Below are 16,671 nucleotides of genomic sequence, written 5' to 3'. Positions count from 1 at the left end.
TTATGGCAATTCTCTTGTATCAGCTACCTGAGTGCCAGGTTTATAGGCTGGCCCTGAACTCACAGAGATCCACCTGCCTCTTCGTCCCCAGTGCTGGGATTAAATGAGTATACCACCATGATGTCTGCCTCCTTCTTGGTAGGTGTGACTAAGTACCTGCTCTTCTTCCAAGACTCAGCTCAACTGTGTCCCTTATGATGCATGTTCATTGTCCCTGCCGTTGACAGGGCTGTGTTTCCTTTCCACTATATAGACTTCTGTGGTGACACCTGTAACGACCCCCAGCCCTGGATATGCTTTATATGAGGGTGGTGGTCATACTTTGTTTTCATGACTCTGGTGTCTAATACCTGGACTATTGTACATAGTAGGAGTGAAATAAATGTGTTGGAAAAGGTCATTAATGGGGTCAGGATGTAATCCTGTGTCTAAATGTGTGCTAATGTGGTGTTTTTATGGCAGAACTGAGATGTTTTAATCTTGTGTATTACGGAAAAGGCTGGAATAGCTTTGTTTCCACCACAGTCTTGGTCAAAGCAGTCCCAAGTCCAGTTCAGATTCACAAAATAGGAAATGGGACCTACATCCAGATAGGCAGAGAGCTTCATAGCTTCGAAGTTATTGTGAAGAAAGATGCAGCAGCTAGGTTCAGTGGCATGTGTTTATAATCCCACCACTCTATAGGCTGAGACAGGAAGATCATGAGTTCTGGACCAGCTTGGGCTCTATAGCAAGACCGTATTTTTATTTATTTATTTATTTATTTATTTATTTATTTATTTATTTAAGAAAAAAAAGAAAGAAAAAGAAAAAACGGAGATAAACATAGTTTAAAAATATCTAAAATATTTTTAAAAATAAAGTAAAATATCCTACAACAGTCCTAAGATTTTCAAAGGAAGCAAATGGCATGATCAAATTTGTCTTTGAAAAGACAATTTGGGGGCCGGGCGATGGTGGGGCACACACCTTTAATTCCAGCACTGGGGAGGCAGAGGCAGTCCTGGTCTACCTGAGGAGTAGCAGCATTGAAAGTGATGCCAAGCAGGACACAAAGTCCAAGGCCTGAGGCCACTGCCAGAGCCACCAGCAACACCCCAGCAAGACCTATGGCACCCTGGGACTGGGCACAGTCCTACCATACCATTGTTACACAGGCATGGAAATTGATGAAATTGCTTAGGAAGAGACCATAGGATTAGACCCAGGCTTACGATAGCTAAAGGATACTTTATAATTTATTATATTTATTAATTTTACATGAGTGTTTTGCTTACATGTATGTATGTACACCAAGTGAGTTCTTGGTGGCTACAGAGATCTGAAGAAAGGAGGATACCCTGGAACTAGAGGTAGAGATCAAGGTATCAAAACTATTCTGAAGTTTCTCAACATTTTATCTATTGAGTTTTTATCTCTGGTTGGGATATAGTGGGCTTTTGTTATTGTTGTTTGGGTTTTGGGTTTTTTGTTTTTTTTGAGACAGGGTTTCTCTGTGTAGCCTTGCTGTCCTGGGTCTCACAGAGATCCACCTGCCTCTGCCCCCCTAGTGCTAGGATCAAAGGTGTATGCTACCACCACCTGGTAGAATCTGTCTTCTTTTAAATGCCTGCCTTTCTGGATAGCATGCTAATAATAGGATAACAAGCCCTCATTCCTTAAAGGAGAAAGTAGACACAACGTGGGATAGAATAGAAGCAGAGACAGGTGAATTTCTATAAATTCAAAGGCCATCTTGGACTATATAGTTAGTTCTAGTCCAGCCAGGGATACATACTGAGACTCTTGTCTCAAAACAAAATAAAACAAAAGAAAAAATCCATTATGACTTCACTTTTGTTTGTTTTGTTTTTTGTTTGGGGTTTTTTTTTGGTTTTGGTTTTGGTTGTTGGTTTGGTTGTTTTGAGACAGGGTTTCTCAAACCAGTCCTGGCTGGCCTAAAACTCACTCTATAGACCAGGCTGGCCTCAAACTCAGAGATTTGCATGCCTCTGCCTCCCAAGTGCTGGGATTAAAGGTGTGAGCACCACCACCCAACTTAATTTCATTTTTTAAAACAAAAATAAAAATTGTGCCAGGATAGGCTCCAAAGCTACACAGAGAAACCCTGTCTCGAACCCCCCCCAAAAAAAATTAAAGTTAATATTTCACTATGTAACCCTGGCTGGCCTAGAACTTATTGTGTAGACCAGGCTGGCATTGGCCACACAGAAATCCCTCTGCTCCTGCCCTCCCCCCCAAGCCCTGGAACTGAGGGAATATGCCACCATGCTTGGCATAACTTAGAGGAAACAGTTTATGGCTTCTCTTAGGCATATCTAAATTTCCAGCTTTGCTGCCTTTGTACATTGGAGCCACAGTAATGTAAAGGCTACTTGAACATAAGTCCTGTGTTGCTAGGACAGAAGATCTGATAACTAAGATGGCTAATATGTGACTACTGGACAGGTAGGTAGCATATAAAGTTTAGATAAACTAACAAAACAATGATTTGTTTCTCAAGAGGGGTGGGACCAGATTTCACCACATATGTGTTTCTAAAGTTACAATCTTTTGATTCCTGGAATTTTCCATTTAATATTGTCAGACTGTGGGTAACTACGAGTGTGGAGGATGAAACTGCCAATGAGGGTGTAGCATTGTAATACCAGTCCTTCACATAGTCTTCCTGAAAATAGAGGGCAGCAGGCACATAAATGGTACGCTTACATACATGGAAGCAAAAAAATAAAATGAATAAGACTAAAAAACAAATTTGTTTAGAACAAAAATGCTTGTACCTACTGTGTTGGTCTCCCCAGGCTGGGGTGTAAGCATCATGGCTCTGACCCTTCCCACCTTTCTGGAGTCCATTACCTGAAAATAGTATTACCTGATTATGAGCCTGTTCTCCCCTGTCCTTCCTACAGGCACCCTAGGATACACTTCCATACAGGCCTCGTTGATGCCCATCTCTACTGCTTGAAGAAATATGTTGTGGATTTCTTAATGGAAAATAGGTAAGAAAGAGGATGGTAGTGTTAAGCCTACAGATTTTGAGCATTCTCTCTTTTTTTTTTTTAATTATAAACCTACAGTTCTTAACAAGGTATAGTTTTTGTTTGTTATTGATTTTGCTTTTGTTTATATGTATGTGTGTGAGTATGTGTGCATGACTGCAGATATTCTCAGAGGCCAGAGGCACCAGATCCTCTGAGTGTGGAATCACAGGGTGTTGTGAGCTGTCTGACATTGGTACTGGGAGCTGAAGAAGGTCTGCTGCAAGAACAGTAAACTTTCTTAAACCCTGAGTTATGTCTCCAGCCCTTGTTTTTGGTTTTTGTTGTTTTTCAAGACAGGGTTTCTCTGTAGTTTTGGAGCCTATCTTGGAACTCACTCTGGAGACCAGGCTGGCCTCAAACTCAAAGAGATCTGCCTGTCTCTGCCTCAAGAGTGCTGGGATTAAAGGCGTGCACCACCAACGCCTGGCGCCCCAGAACTCTTCTTAATGTTAGATAACAGTTTATACAAAGATTACAGTTGATTTTCATTTCTGTTTCAGGAATGAATCAAATTATCTACATACTGCTACTTTGCTTGTACCAAAGGAACCCTGTTTATATTTGGGGGATCTGCAAAATAATAAACCAGCAGAACTTTTTTTTATAAAACTTTAAATAGGCTGAGTGTGGTGGCACACCTGTAATCCCAGCACTTGGCAGGTGGAGACAGGAGGACCGGGAATTCAGGGCCTTCCTTGGCTACATATTGAGTAGAAATACAGCTAGAGTTCTAAGAAGAGTAGACAGGAAAAGACTTAACGATGCAATGCCTAAGAGACTAATTTCCCTTGATGACTTCTAGATAAGTTCCTACCTGAACAGTGCTGGTGCACTACAGCAGTCAAGTTCCCCCAGAGCAGCTGGCCAAAGAATCTTAGTTTAAATCAACTCTGAGTTGTGTATGTCAGAGCAGGCCTGTACTACTCAGGGGGCACAGCAAAACCACAAGTTCAAGACCAGCCTTAGCAATGCAGCCTTACGATAACAAGTAAAAACAGGACTAGGAATACAAAGTACTTTCATAGTATGCACAAGTCCCTGGATTCAATCCCCACTAGCACCAAAAAACAAACAAACATAAACTTCCTCTGTCTTTGGCAGATGGACCAGGCTATATATGGAAATAAAGGAAAGAGGGAAAGAGAACTCTGCCCAGTGTTCCATGTGTGTGCCTGGTGCCCATGGAGGACAGACGAGGGTGTCCAGTCACCTGAGACTAGAGTTACAAATGGTTATGAACTGCCATGTGGGTACTGGGGTCAAATCTGGGTCTTCTGAAAGAGCAGCCATTGTTCTTTTTTCAAGACAGAGTTTCTTGAAACTCTGTGTGTAGGCTGAAACTCACTTATTAGACCAGGCTGGCCTCGAACTCACAGAGATCCGCCTGCCTCTGCCTCTCAAGTGCTGGGATTAAAAGTGTTTGCCGCCGCCACCACCCAGCTTACAGTCCAAGTTCTTAAAAAGAAGGAATGCTTTTTTACTACTATCAAATAGAATTGTGGCTTTTGGATCCAGGAAGTACAGGCAGTTTTACACCAGAGCTAGCCTTACCCTAGCTTCTATAGCTCATTTGTAGCTCATTTTATTATTGTCAGTTTGTTGTTTGCACACCTGGCAAATGTAATAAAGTGATATGTGCTCTGAAGACAAGCCTGAAATTGGTGGTGACTGTGACTGCTGCCAGAAATTCTACCAAGTGGGACTTTTCCTCTGCAGTCTATATACCAGAGTGATCTACAGCCTCAGCCCAAATTGCCTTCCCCTCAATAAATCTGTTAAAGAGACCCTTACCATGTCCCCACGTCTCTCATAGTTGCCAGAATCAAAATACACATAGTAAAAACTAGTAAATTTCAATATAAAGTATTGAGCCAGGTGTGGTGACTCATGGCTATAATTTCAGCACTTGGGAGGTGGAGGCACAAGGATTGCTAATTCCAGGCCAGCCTAGGCTACAGGGCAAGTGACCTCACCACAAACAACAATATACACATGACACTAAAAACTGAACGTGGAGTTATAAATCCTAAAACAAATAGTCCACCCAAATACAGTCTGAAGGTACTTTCGAGTATTGCTTCCAGCTGGTCAGGTGGTAGCTTTTATTTTAGGTCTAATGTCATTGGGTTCCACAATAGTTCACAATAGCCTTGCCTTGGCACAGCTGTGAGCAACTTCTGTGGCTAGGCCAACTGTTCTATTTGGGAATTGATCTGATGTTGAGTGTCAGCAAAAGTGGCTGTGACCTGGCAGGACAGCTTCATGTCTTTTCAAATCACCCTGAGTGTCTGCTAATAGGGCCATGTGCCAAGGCTTGTTTGCTTGCCTGCTGGAGTGACAGTTCTGTTTGATCCATGAAGGCCCTAAAAATCCTCCAGCTGTCTGTGCTTTGTCACTTCTTCAAAAGAACTGACTTATTTTCCAGGGAAGGGACCAAGGAATATTTGCTATCCACATTGGTGTGGAGCATTGAAAACAGACACAAAAAAGCTAAGAGTGAGTATTGTTTCGTTCTTGTATTCATATGGAAATTTTTAATCTCCATCAAAGGATCCAGAGAGAAAATCCCATTGAAATTCAATACGGGGACTCCTAGCTTACACAGAAATGTTCAAAGATGTTTAATTTGATCTTTAAAAATAACATAAGACCATGAACTATGTAGCTCCAGGGTTCATAATTTCCCTTAACTCCCTCAGCCTTTGCTTCTCTCTTGCCTTCTTCCTTGTGGTGATTGTGGGTGGTCTGTGTCAGCAAGCTGAGCTTTTAGTGGGGCCTCTGGTAAAGAACGGGTACTAACATCAGCAGTGAGGGTTATACAGTTGTTCACACTATAACCCCTCCCTCATGCCTCACCTCTCAGAGTACTATAACTGATTAGCCACTTCCACAATCCCTCCCCTGCCTATCTGACCTGCTTTTTCTACCTTTCCCTTGCTTCTGCCCACTCCACTAATAATTTCTTTAGGTATTAGAAACAGTGTTTACCAAAGCCTAATACAGCAACTGACAAATAAAAGATGTGTGATTAAATACTAAACAAATTAATTAGTGATAGAAAAACCTGTGCTAGCCTCTCACCCACCTCCTTCCTTCCTTCCTTCCTTCCTTCCTTCCTTCCTTCCTTCCTTCCTTCCTTCCTTTCTTTGTTTTTCAGACAGGGTTTCTCTGTGTAGATTTGGAGTCTCTCCTGGCACTTGCTCTGGAGACCAGGCTGGCCTCGAGTTCATGGGAATCCGCCTGCCTCTGCCTCCCGAGTGCTGGGATTAAAGGCATGCACCACCAACGCCCGGCTCACCCACCTGTTTTCATTTTCTTTGCTAAATAAAAGTCAAAAGCATACTGGTTGTCAGCAGGTTCTTGCCACCAAGCCTGAGTTCAGTCCCCAGAATCTACATGGTGGAGGAAAGAACCTCCTTCCAAAGGCTGTCCTCTAATTTCCACACACAGTGTGATTTGCGCATACACACTCACACATGCAGTCACAGGAGGTGGAGGGAGCATGCGCGTGCACGCGCACGCACGCGCGCACACACACACACATATACACGCTCTCTCTCTCTCTCTCTCTCTCTCTCTCTTTCTCTCTCTCTCTCTCTGTAGATAAGAGAAATAATGTTAAAAAAAAAAAGCATATCTGCTATACCAAAAACCAAGGCCTTTCTTCTCCTGTTAAACATTCATTAGATCCAACAATATATTGTCTTATATTTTTCTTTTTACATTTGTTTATTTATTGGGAGAGAGTGTGTTTGTCTGTGCCCCCCTTTGGGCATGCATGTGTGATATGAGTGTGGAAAAGTCTCAGGATGACTTGTAGGAGTTGATTCTCTCTACCATGTAGGACCTGGGGATGGGATTCAAGCAGGCAGATGAGCCTCTCTGCAGCCCCTGATATCCAGTGGTGCCATCAGGAAGCAGCTGCTTCCTGGAAACCAAAAAAGGGCAAATGAAGAAGCACTCCAAAGCTCTGGAGTCATTCTACACATTTATTAACTCTGATCTTGTCCTCAGTGTCAGTCTAAGCTGATATAATATTAAAGTAGGTTGAAGGTAACTTTATGGAAATTCTGTAACAGCCATTAGTAAGTACAGCTGTTACAATATTGGAAAGCCTGATCTTCTGAGTAGATGGAATATAAAGTTTCTTAGGAACTACTTAGTGATAAAAATGAATTCTCGAAGGTCGTGGTGGGGAACGCATTTAATCCCAGCACTCGGGAGGCAGAGGCAGGTAGATCTCAGTGAGTTTGAGATCAGCCTGGTCCACAAGAGCTAGTTCCAGGATAGCCTCCAAAGCCACAGAGAAACACTATCTCGAAAAAACAAAAAAAGAAAGAAAGAGGGAGAAAAGAAAAGAAAGAATTCTCAGCCTGGCGGTGGTGGCTCACACCTTTAATCTCAGCACTTGGGAGGCAGAGGCAGGGGGATCTTTGTGAGTTCGAGACCAGCCTGATCTACAAGAGCTAGTTCCAGGACAGCATCCAAAACCACAGAGAAGCCCTTCCCCAAAAATTAATTAATTAATTAATTAATTAAAATAAAAAGGTCTAAGGAATATATATATATATATTTCAGTAGTTGAATGATTGCTTAGTGTGTACAAAGCCCTGGGTTCAATCCCCAGTATGAAATAAATAAATATCAGACATAGTGGCTTATGCTCACAATCCCAGCACTAAGGAGACTGAGGCAAGGAAATCCTAAATTCTATGCCAGCCTAGGCTACATCTAAGACTTTGTCTCACAACAGTGTCTCCACAGAGCCAGCCATGACAGTAAAGCCAGTAATCCTAACCCTTACAAGGTAGAAGCAAGAGGATCATGAATTCAAGGTTGTCCTTGAGTAGCTAGTTAAAGGCCAGCCTGAGCTATTAGGACGATGTCTACATGTAACAAAAAAAATCTCCTCACCTGGACATAGTGGCACTCACCTGTAATACATCAGTCCAGAAGCTGAGCTAGAAGGATTACTAAAAGTTGGAAGCCCACCTGGGTCTCCCAATGCTACAGCCAAGCCCATTTCAAAACACCAAAAAGAAGGGAGGTTACTTTCATTTTTGATTGTTTTTAAAGCCTGATCCCCGTTCTGGCCTTGAGTTCCTCAGTGCCTATGGCAGTTGATGAAAGCCTTGAATTGATGATCCTTCTGCCTCTACCTCCCATCTACTGGGACTATAGGCCTACACTACCGTCACCACCCCACCCATGAAAATCTGGAGACTAAACCCAGGGCCTGATGAATGCTAGGTGAGCAGTCTCCCAGCTGAGCTACATTTTCAGCCTGTAAACTAATTTGTTTTTGTGTTTTGAGACAGTTTCTCTGTGTAGCCTTGGCTGTTCTGGAACTCACTGTGTAGACCAGGCTGGCCTCCAATTCACAGAGATCCGCCTGTGTCTGCCTCCTGAGTGCTGGGATTAAAGGCATGTGCCACCACCATCACCACCACCTGGCTGTAAACTAATTTTTTATAAACCAGTGGTAAAAAGAAATAGCTACTTACCAGACCAATGACTCATTGCAATGAGCACTTACAAGTAAATATATATGGACTAAAGGTTATACTGTGTGACTCACCAGGCCACACTACAGCTTCCATGTTGAGAATTTCTTATTTAGCTTTTGTTGGTTGGTTTGCTTGCTTTTGCTTGCTTGCTTGCTTGTTTTTTTTTTGTTGTTGTTTGTTTGTTTGTTTTTGTTTTTTTGGTTTTTGGTTTTTGGAGACAGGGTTTCTTTGTGTGGCTTTGGAGCCTGTCCTGGCACTCGATCTGGAGACCAGGCTGGCCTTGAACTCATGGAGATCCGCCTGCCTCTGCCTCCGGAGTGCTGGGATTAAAGGCATGTGCCACCAACTCCCGGCTTTGGTTTTGGTGTTTTGTTTGTTTGTTTTTACTTTTAAATTTTGTGGGGGAGTTTGCAAGGCAGAGGGCAGAATTGAGGGGACAGAAAGATGAGTGGGATCCGGATGTACAATGCAAATTCCACAAAGAATAAAAATTAAGAAAAAAAAAACAACAAAAACCTACTTAAAAGACAGTATGGGGCTGGAGAAGTGGCTCAGCAGTTAAGAGCACTGGCTGCTCTTCCAGAGGACCCGAGTTCTATTCTCAGCACCTACATGGAAACTCACAATGTCTGTGACTCCAGTTCTAGGGAATCTTTTGCCCCCTTCTGACTTTTACAGGAAGTGTACACACAGTGCACAGACATATATGCAGGCAAAATATCCATGCAACATAAAATCAAAAAAATCCTTTTTAAAAAATTTAATGACACTGTAATACCAAGAAAAGTATTAGGAATTCAGGATTAATCTAGACCAGGGATGTAATTTAGTGCTTGCTTAAGGTGTGTAAGTCCTAAATTCACTCATCAACCACAAAACAAACAAAAAAGCTAAAAGGAGAAAGGAAGGAGGGAGAGAGTATCAGAAACAATTAGGCCTAAGTGGTAATGTATGCCTGTGATCCCATTTTGGAGCAGATGCAGAAGAATCATAAATCCAAGGACAGTCTCAACTAGTTTGAAGCAGAGCTATGCTACCTGAGACTCTTAAGAAAACAGAGGAATGTGGCTCAGCAATTAAGAGCACATGCTACCCCTGCAAAGGATCCAGGTTCAATTCCCATCACCCACATGATGGCTCACAACCATCTACAACCCAGTTCCAGGGGATCCAATGCCTTCTTTTGAGCTCTACCTGCATCAGACACATGTGATGAACATGCATATGCAGGCAAAACACTCCTATACATGAAACAAATATTTTTTTTTTTAAAAGGGCCAGGCATGGTGGTGCATGCCTTTAATCTCAGCACTCAGGAAGCAAAAGCAGGCAAATCTCTGTGAGTTCCTGGACAGCCGAAGGGAGGGAGGAATGGTGGGTGGATGGGTGGTATTTGCTGACTAGATTGCTCAGTGGTTAACAGCACTTGCTGCTCTTCCTGAGGACCAAGGCTCAATTCTCAGCACCCACATGGCAGCTCACAAACATCTGTAACTCCATTTCCAAGGGATCCGATGCCCTTTTCTGACCTCCACAGACATATGTGCAGGCAAAACCTCCGTACACATAAAATAAATTAAAATTGCAAAAAATGTTTTAAGCTAGGTGCAGCAGTCTATGTGTGTAATCCCAGCAATGGGGAAGCAGAGACAGATGTTGTTCTGAAGCTCGCTGGGCATCAAGCCTAGATAAATCAGTGAACTCCGGGTTAATGAAAGACTCTTTCTCAAAAAGTGAGGTGGAAAGTGGTAGAGGAAGACACCTGACGTCACCCCTGGCCTCTGTATACAAATCAGTGAACTCCGGGTTAGTGAGAGACTCTTTCTCAAAAAGTGAGGAGGAAAGTGGTAGAGGAAGACACCTGACGTCACCCCTGGCCTCTGTTTACATGCACTTATGGGCCCACAGACACATGTGCACACACATACATCTTATACACACACAGAGTAGTCTGTTTTCTCCTGGGTGGTTGCCAATGAGGAATCAGAGCACCATGGTATATACTGCCTACGTACATGTATAAATATGTACACACATACCGTGTAGCTGGCACTTTGTGGAAGACTATTTTCTGACTTGACCAATAAGAGGGATTTTTATATTTTCCTATCCCGGTCTTAACATTTAAAGAAAACCCAGATCACAGGGTGGTGGTGGTGGTGCACGCCTTTGATCCCAGTACTCGGGAGGCAGAGGCATGTGGATCTCTGTGAGTTCAAGACCAGCCTAGTCTACAAGAGCTAGTTCTAGGACAGCCTCCAAAGCCACAGAGAAACCCTGTCTCAAAAAACCAAAAAGAAAAAAGAAAACCCAGATCTTTGGCTTTTCCTTGAGTACAAATAATTTCTGACCCAGAAGCATCCAGCAAGGTTTCTCATATTTGACCACTCTTTCTTTCTAGGTCAATAACTTCTATCCGAAGTGAACTGATTCCATACCTAGTAAGAAAACAGTTTTCTTCCGCTTCCTCACAGCAGAGGCAGGAAGACAAAGAAGAGGATCTAAAGAAAAAGGAGCTGAAGTCTTTAGGTTGGTGTTTGGTTTGGTGCAGTGAAGCGGGCAGGGGTTGAAGAACCTTTGGAGAGAAGGGCTTTCCAAGATGCTCACTTAAGACAGCCAGTGCTTATCTAGTTTGCAGGGTACACTTGATTGAATAGTCAGTTCCTGTACTCTTCAGGGGTAGACTGACCAAGCATCTAGACCCACTGTTTGGTCTATGACCTGTTTGACTATGTTCCTCACTAGCCCATAGGTCTACAGATTCTCCTTATCACCTCTCAGTTTCCTGGTTCTTCAGGTGTAGGCAGACCTACCACCATCTGTCATGAGCAGAAGGTGATGAAATATACAGTTACAGCCAGAGGCCAACCAGACTGTCTCCATTATGGGATCTGGAGATGAAATGTCTTGTTTGCCCTCAAATCCCAGTGTCCCTGCCCCAGTTCTAAACTCATGCAGAGTGATGACAGTGCGGCATGGTGGCTGTAGTCAGAGGCTCAACATCACAGCCCTGCCTCTGACATCTGTTAGCATCAGCTCTGTGACCTGAGGCATATTACTCAGACTTCTTACCACAAAATGCAAGGCCTTTAAGATTCCTTATGCTGGGCAATGGTAGCACATGTCTTGGATCCCAGCACTCTGGAAACAGAGGCATACAGATCTCTGTGAGTTCAAGGACAGCCAAAGCTACACAAAGAAACCCTGTCTTGGAAGGAAGGAGGAAGGAAGGAAGGAAGGAAGGAAGGAAGGAAGGAAGGAAGGAAGGAAGGAAGGAAGGAAGGAAGGAGAAAGCTAGAGTAGATGTTATAACTCCAAACGGTATGGTCACCTTCATACATTCTATGTACTTTCATGATTTATAGAGGTCATCATTTTATTTCTCTTAGTAATGCTTAATTATTGTATTTAGGCTTTTGCTTTGTTTGGGAGATTTGATTTATTGTTGTTGTTTTGAGATGGGGGCCTTGGCTAGCCTGAACTCATAGAGTTCTACCTGCCTCTGGCTCCTGAGTGCTAAGATTAAAGGTGGGTGTCACAATGCCATCCAACCTTGTTTTCAGAAACTTTTCTTTTCTTCTTGAAGATATATTTATTTATTGTCTATACTGTGTTCTGCCTACATACATGCCTGCACTACAGGCCAGAAGAGGGCACTAGATCTCATTATAGATGGTTGTGAACCACCATGTGGTTGCTGGGAATTGAACTCAGGACCTCAAGAAGAGCAGCCCGTGCTCTTAACCTCTGAGCCATCTCTCCAGCCCCAAAAACTTTTCTTAAACATTAGTACAGTTCTTACAATATTTTACAATGCCTACAGTTATTTCAAGCATATAAGAAAATCCATTGCTGCCAGGCTTTGGTGGCGCACACCTTTAATCCCAGCACTCAGGAGGCAGAGGCAGGGGGATCTCTGTGAGTTCGAAGCCAGCCTGGTCTACAGAGCGAGTTCCAGGACAGCCTCCAAAGCAATACAGAGGAAACCCTGTCTCAAAAAACAAACAAAAAAATCCATTACCATTTTTAGTTGACTTGGTCTTTTCAGTTGTGATGGGATTCCTCAAGATCCAAGCTTATTGATGAGTTTCAAGGGAAGAAGCATTAGATATACATTCTTCTAAAACTTGACTATGTCTCATCCAGGAGGCAGAGGCAGAGCCAAGGGGATCTGTGTGAGTTCCAGGCCAGCCCAATCTGAGTTTCAGGCTGTCCAGCACTACATATACCTATATAAAAACGAACAACTGATTTAAACTGTCCCCTATGCCATCTTTCTCCTTTTTATTTACTCTGGATGTTTTCTCTGAAGATATTTACAGCTTTATAAAAAATGACAACACTCTGACCTTGGCTCCTTATGATGCCTGCTGGAATGCCTTTCAAGGAGACAAGTGGGAAGATTTTTCTAGATCACAGGTGCGCTGCTATGTCCACATCATGAAAGAGGGACTCTGCTCTCGAGTGAGCACATTGGGACTCTACATGGAAGCCAACAGGCAGGTGAGAAGATGGGCTCAAGGGCTTCCTGCCCTGGAAATAGACCCAGCTTTTGTCTTGTGTCTTCATTAGGGACATCGGAACATTCACTACTTCATTCCCAAAGCATAGCAAAACTTGGAATGTGAGGGGAAAATCAAAGACAAGAACTCAGTGGGTTCAAGGAAGGGCTGAGATGTTCAGGAAGATCAGCTTCTGAGCTGTGGATGCAGCAGCTCTCCTGTTTGGTTCAAAGTGGACAGTTGTATAACTACTTCCTAAGTAAGCAGACAAAGCCAAGCGTGATGGTATAGTCCTATAATACCAGATCTCAGTGGGTGAGACATGCTAAGTGGAGGCTAGCCTGGCTAAGTTCCAAGCTAACCATGGCAGCTCACACCTGAAATCCCAGTACTTTGGAGGCAGCAGCAGGAGTTGAACGCCTGCTTGGGTCACATAGCAAGAAGGGGGGGTGGATAAAACAGATAAATATTGTGTAATCACATAGTTTGATGAAGTAAGCTTCAGAGGAAGCCTCCTCAAGAAAGCAAAAGAACAGCTGGGAATGTAGCCCCATTAGTAGCATACAAGAATCCCTGAGCTCAATCCCCAGTACTGCATAAACTAGTGTGATGCCTGTAATCCCAGCACCAGGAAACAGAGGCAAAAAGATTAGAATTTCAAGGTCTTGCTTGGCTACATTATGAGTTCAAGACCAAACTGGGCTGCCTGAAACCCTGTGAGAGGATTTCTTGCTTGTTTTATTGTTTGTTGTTTTTTAAGGTAAGATGACTTTTAAAAAGACAAAAAAGAAAGGCAGGAAGGGAGGAAGGGATGGATAGAGGAAGGGAGAAAGAAAATTGAGTGACCAGATGATATAGGGGAACCTGTAGCCACACCTGCTTAGGGGCTGGCTACAGGTCTGCCTGACCATACCTGTGAGGGCATGGGCAGGGTGATGTAGAGTGAGAGGGTCAGGGCTGCGTTTCACTTTTGTTTTTCCCCATTCGGCTTGCTGGACAGACTGCTGCCGCACTGGCTGGCTAGGTCACTCTGTAAGTAAGGCTTTTCCCTATTAAATACCCTTATATTTCTACTTGGCTTCATATTGGTAATTTCCCACATTATCTGGTGTCAGGAGCGGGACGACCGGATGACTCAAGGAAGGAATGTCTATAGAATTGTCTGAAACACGCCAGGGAGGGATCTTTCTTCTCAAAGATAAGCCAGGTCTTAGTGGTGGTGTGGAGGAGAAGGCTAAGGGTATGGAGGGTTCTTCATATTAGAAGCACAGGAGGGGACTGGAGAAATGGCTCAGAGGTTAAGAGCACCAGCTGCTTGTCCAGAGGTCCTGAGTTCAATTCCCAGCAACGACATGGTGGCTCACAACCATCTGTAATGAGATCTGGAGCCCTTTTCTGTCATGCAGACAGAACACTGTATATAATAATTAATTATTTAAAAAAAAAAAGCATGGGAGAAAGGAATAATGAAACCAGTAAATGAAATTGGGGAGGAGTGAAGTGTTGAGGTAAAAATAGGAAAGTTAGTTGGAATGAGGTAATAAAAAGATTAGCTACTAAACAGGGCAGTGGTGGTGCACTCCTTTAATCCCAACTCTCTGGAGACAGATGCAGGCAGATCTCTTGAGTTCAAGGCCAGCCTGGTCTACAGAGTGAGTTCCAAGACAGCCAGGACTACACAGAGAAACCCTGTCTCAAAAAAAATAATAACAAAGAAAGACTAGCTACTGGCATTGTTCCTGGTAGAACTTTGAACTGTCACTCGGAGATATAACTGGGATGTAGAATGATATTAAAAAATATTGTTGAAAACAGACTGAATCTTCAAGACTCTTAGTAGGCAGGGTGGTGGTGCACAACTTTAATCCTAGCATTCGGGAGGTAGAGATTAGGTGGATATCTGTGAGTTGGAGGCCAGCCTGGTCTATATAGTGCCATGCAGGACGGCTAGGGCTACATACAGAGACCCTGTCTCAAATAATAACAAAAAGACCATACTAGATGGTGGTTATAACCTCAGCCCCAAACCTAGAAAAAAAACACAGTGTTCCCCACTCTTACTCAGAGCTAGACTCTCAGTCTGAGCTAGAAGCAGGTTTATAAATAGGCTGAGGCTGGAAAGACATCCATCCTTTGGTGTGTGGCTGGCCTGCAGCAGATAGGCACACGGGCCCTTGACTGGATGGTCATAGGGGAAAAGTCATGGCACTGTAACCAGTGCTAACAAGACCTCTCCCCTCTGGCATGGCCACCACATACAGTGATTTGTACAACTGACCTGTGTTGTCTGTGCTGGAGAATCACAGATACATGTACTCTGTTCCTCCCAAATAAGTTAATAACCAAATCGCCTTGTACCTTCAACCTGCTTTTCATTTCTCATCCCTAGGCAAGAATAGTGTAAACTTCTTTTCTCATTTTCCTTGGAAGGATGTGGTGTTTGTCTAACTGTAGTGTTTATCTAACATTGTCTTCTTCTCTCATGGTACATGGCCACAGTAGGCCAGGAGGCAAGAGGAACCCAAAATTACTCTAAGCAGGGTTCTTGGTATTCCATGTCCCATTTGACCTCCTTCCCATGAAATGTTAGAAGAATATCTAGGCTCAGGCAGTGAGGCCTCATGGAAGCTGCTGCGTATGCAGTCCTGTTGTGGGAAGCAGAGCAGCTTCTCTGCTCCCTTATCTGACACAGCTGGCTAAGAGCCCTGTCCATGACAGGGTGTTGGGTTCTACCTAAAGTGTTTTTAGGTGTTTTCCCATCTTTATAGACCAACCTCCTTTCCTCAAGGTACCCAAGTTGCTGTCTGAGCTTTGTCCAGAGGAGTCAATAATCCACCCATCAGCCCAGATTGCCAACAGACACCTGGTAAGTGCTGGTATAAACAGGGCACAGGCGGGACCATCTTGAGGGGCACTGAGACTTGTTGAGAATTTAAATTGGAACCCTTCAGCTCTAGATCCCATTAGCACAAGGGAAATCCCATCTCCATCTTGGTAGTAGTAGATTCTCACTTAAGAATACTTGATCTGGATGGCAAGAAAGCTCATTAGGTAAAGCTATGTCCTGCTAAGCCTGACAACCTGAATTCAATCCCTGGAATTCTCTCATGTGTGAAGGAGAGAAGTGACTTTTAACAAGGTGTTCTCTGACTTCCATGCACATGTCATAGCATGCACACATGTGTACACACACACACACACACACACACACACACACACAAATAAATCTAAAAGACTTCCTAGCAGATGTGGTACATCTATAATCTCAGTATTAGAGCAGCTTAGGTGGGGAGATCATGAATTCAAATCCTGCTGAGCTACAGAACATGCAATGCTAGCCTGAGAAAGAACAAGACCCTGTCTCTGGCTGGCTTGGAACTTTCTATGTAGTAAAAAGAAGAGAGCTGGCATTATAGTTTAGTGGTCGAGCACTTGCTCAGCATGTATGAATCTCTGGGTCCAATCTCCAGTATTGCACGAATATGAAGTTCTCCAGATATAGTGGCACACACCTGAAACCATGGCATTCAGGAGGCTGAAGCAGGAAGAACTTGAGTTCTAAGCCAGCCTGCAGTGAATAACTAATTGGGTGCAAGTTTAGGGTTTCATAGTAAGAACTTG

The 16,671-nt window shown here is 43.4% G+C and overlaps 1 protein-coding gene across 1 annotated transcript in view; it reads left to right on the top strand.

Annotated features, from left to right (window-relative positions):
* Eif2b3 (eukaryotic translation initiation factor 2B subunit gamma) overlaps positions 1-16,671 on the top strand; it is a 63,243-nt gene that overhangs the window by 32,687 nt on the left and 13,885 nt on the right. The window contains exons 6-9 of the mRNA XM_027402588.2: positions 2,910-2,999; positions 10,950-11,077; positions 12,861-13,051; positions 15,839-15,916. Of these exons, the coding sequence (XP_027258389.1) occupies positions 2,910-2,999; positions 10,950-11,077; positions 12,861-13,051; positions 15,839-15,916 (487 nt within the window). The remainder of the gene's footprint in view (positions 1-2,909; positions 3,000-10,949; positions 11,078-12,860; positions 13,052-15,838; positions 15,917-16,671) is intronic.

Source organism: Cricetulus griseus, chromosome 2, assembly GCF_003668045.3.
Source record: "Cricetulus griseus strain 17A/GY chromosome 2, alternate assembly CriGri-PICRH-1.0, whole genome shotgun sequence".
NCBI lineage: Eukaryota > Metazoa > Chordata > Mammalia > Rodentia > Cricetidae > Cricetulus > Cricetulus griseus.
The sequence above is the reverse complement of the archived record's forward strand: the minus strand, read 5'-3'. Positions and strand labels throughout refer to the sequence as shown.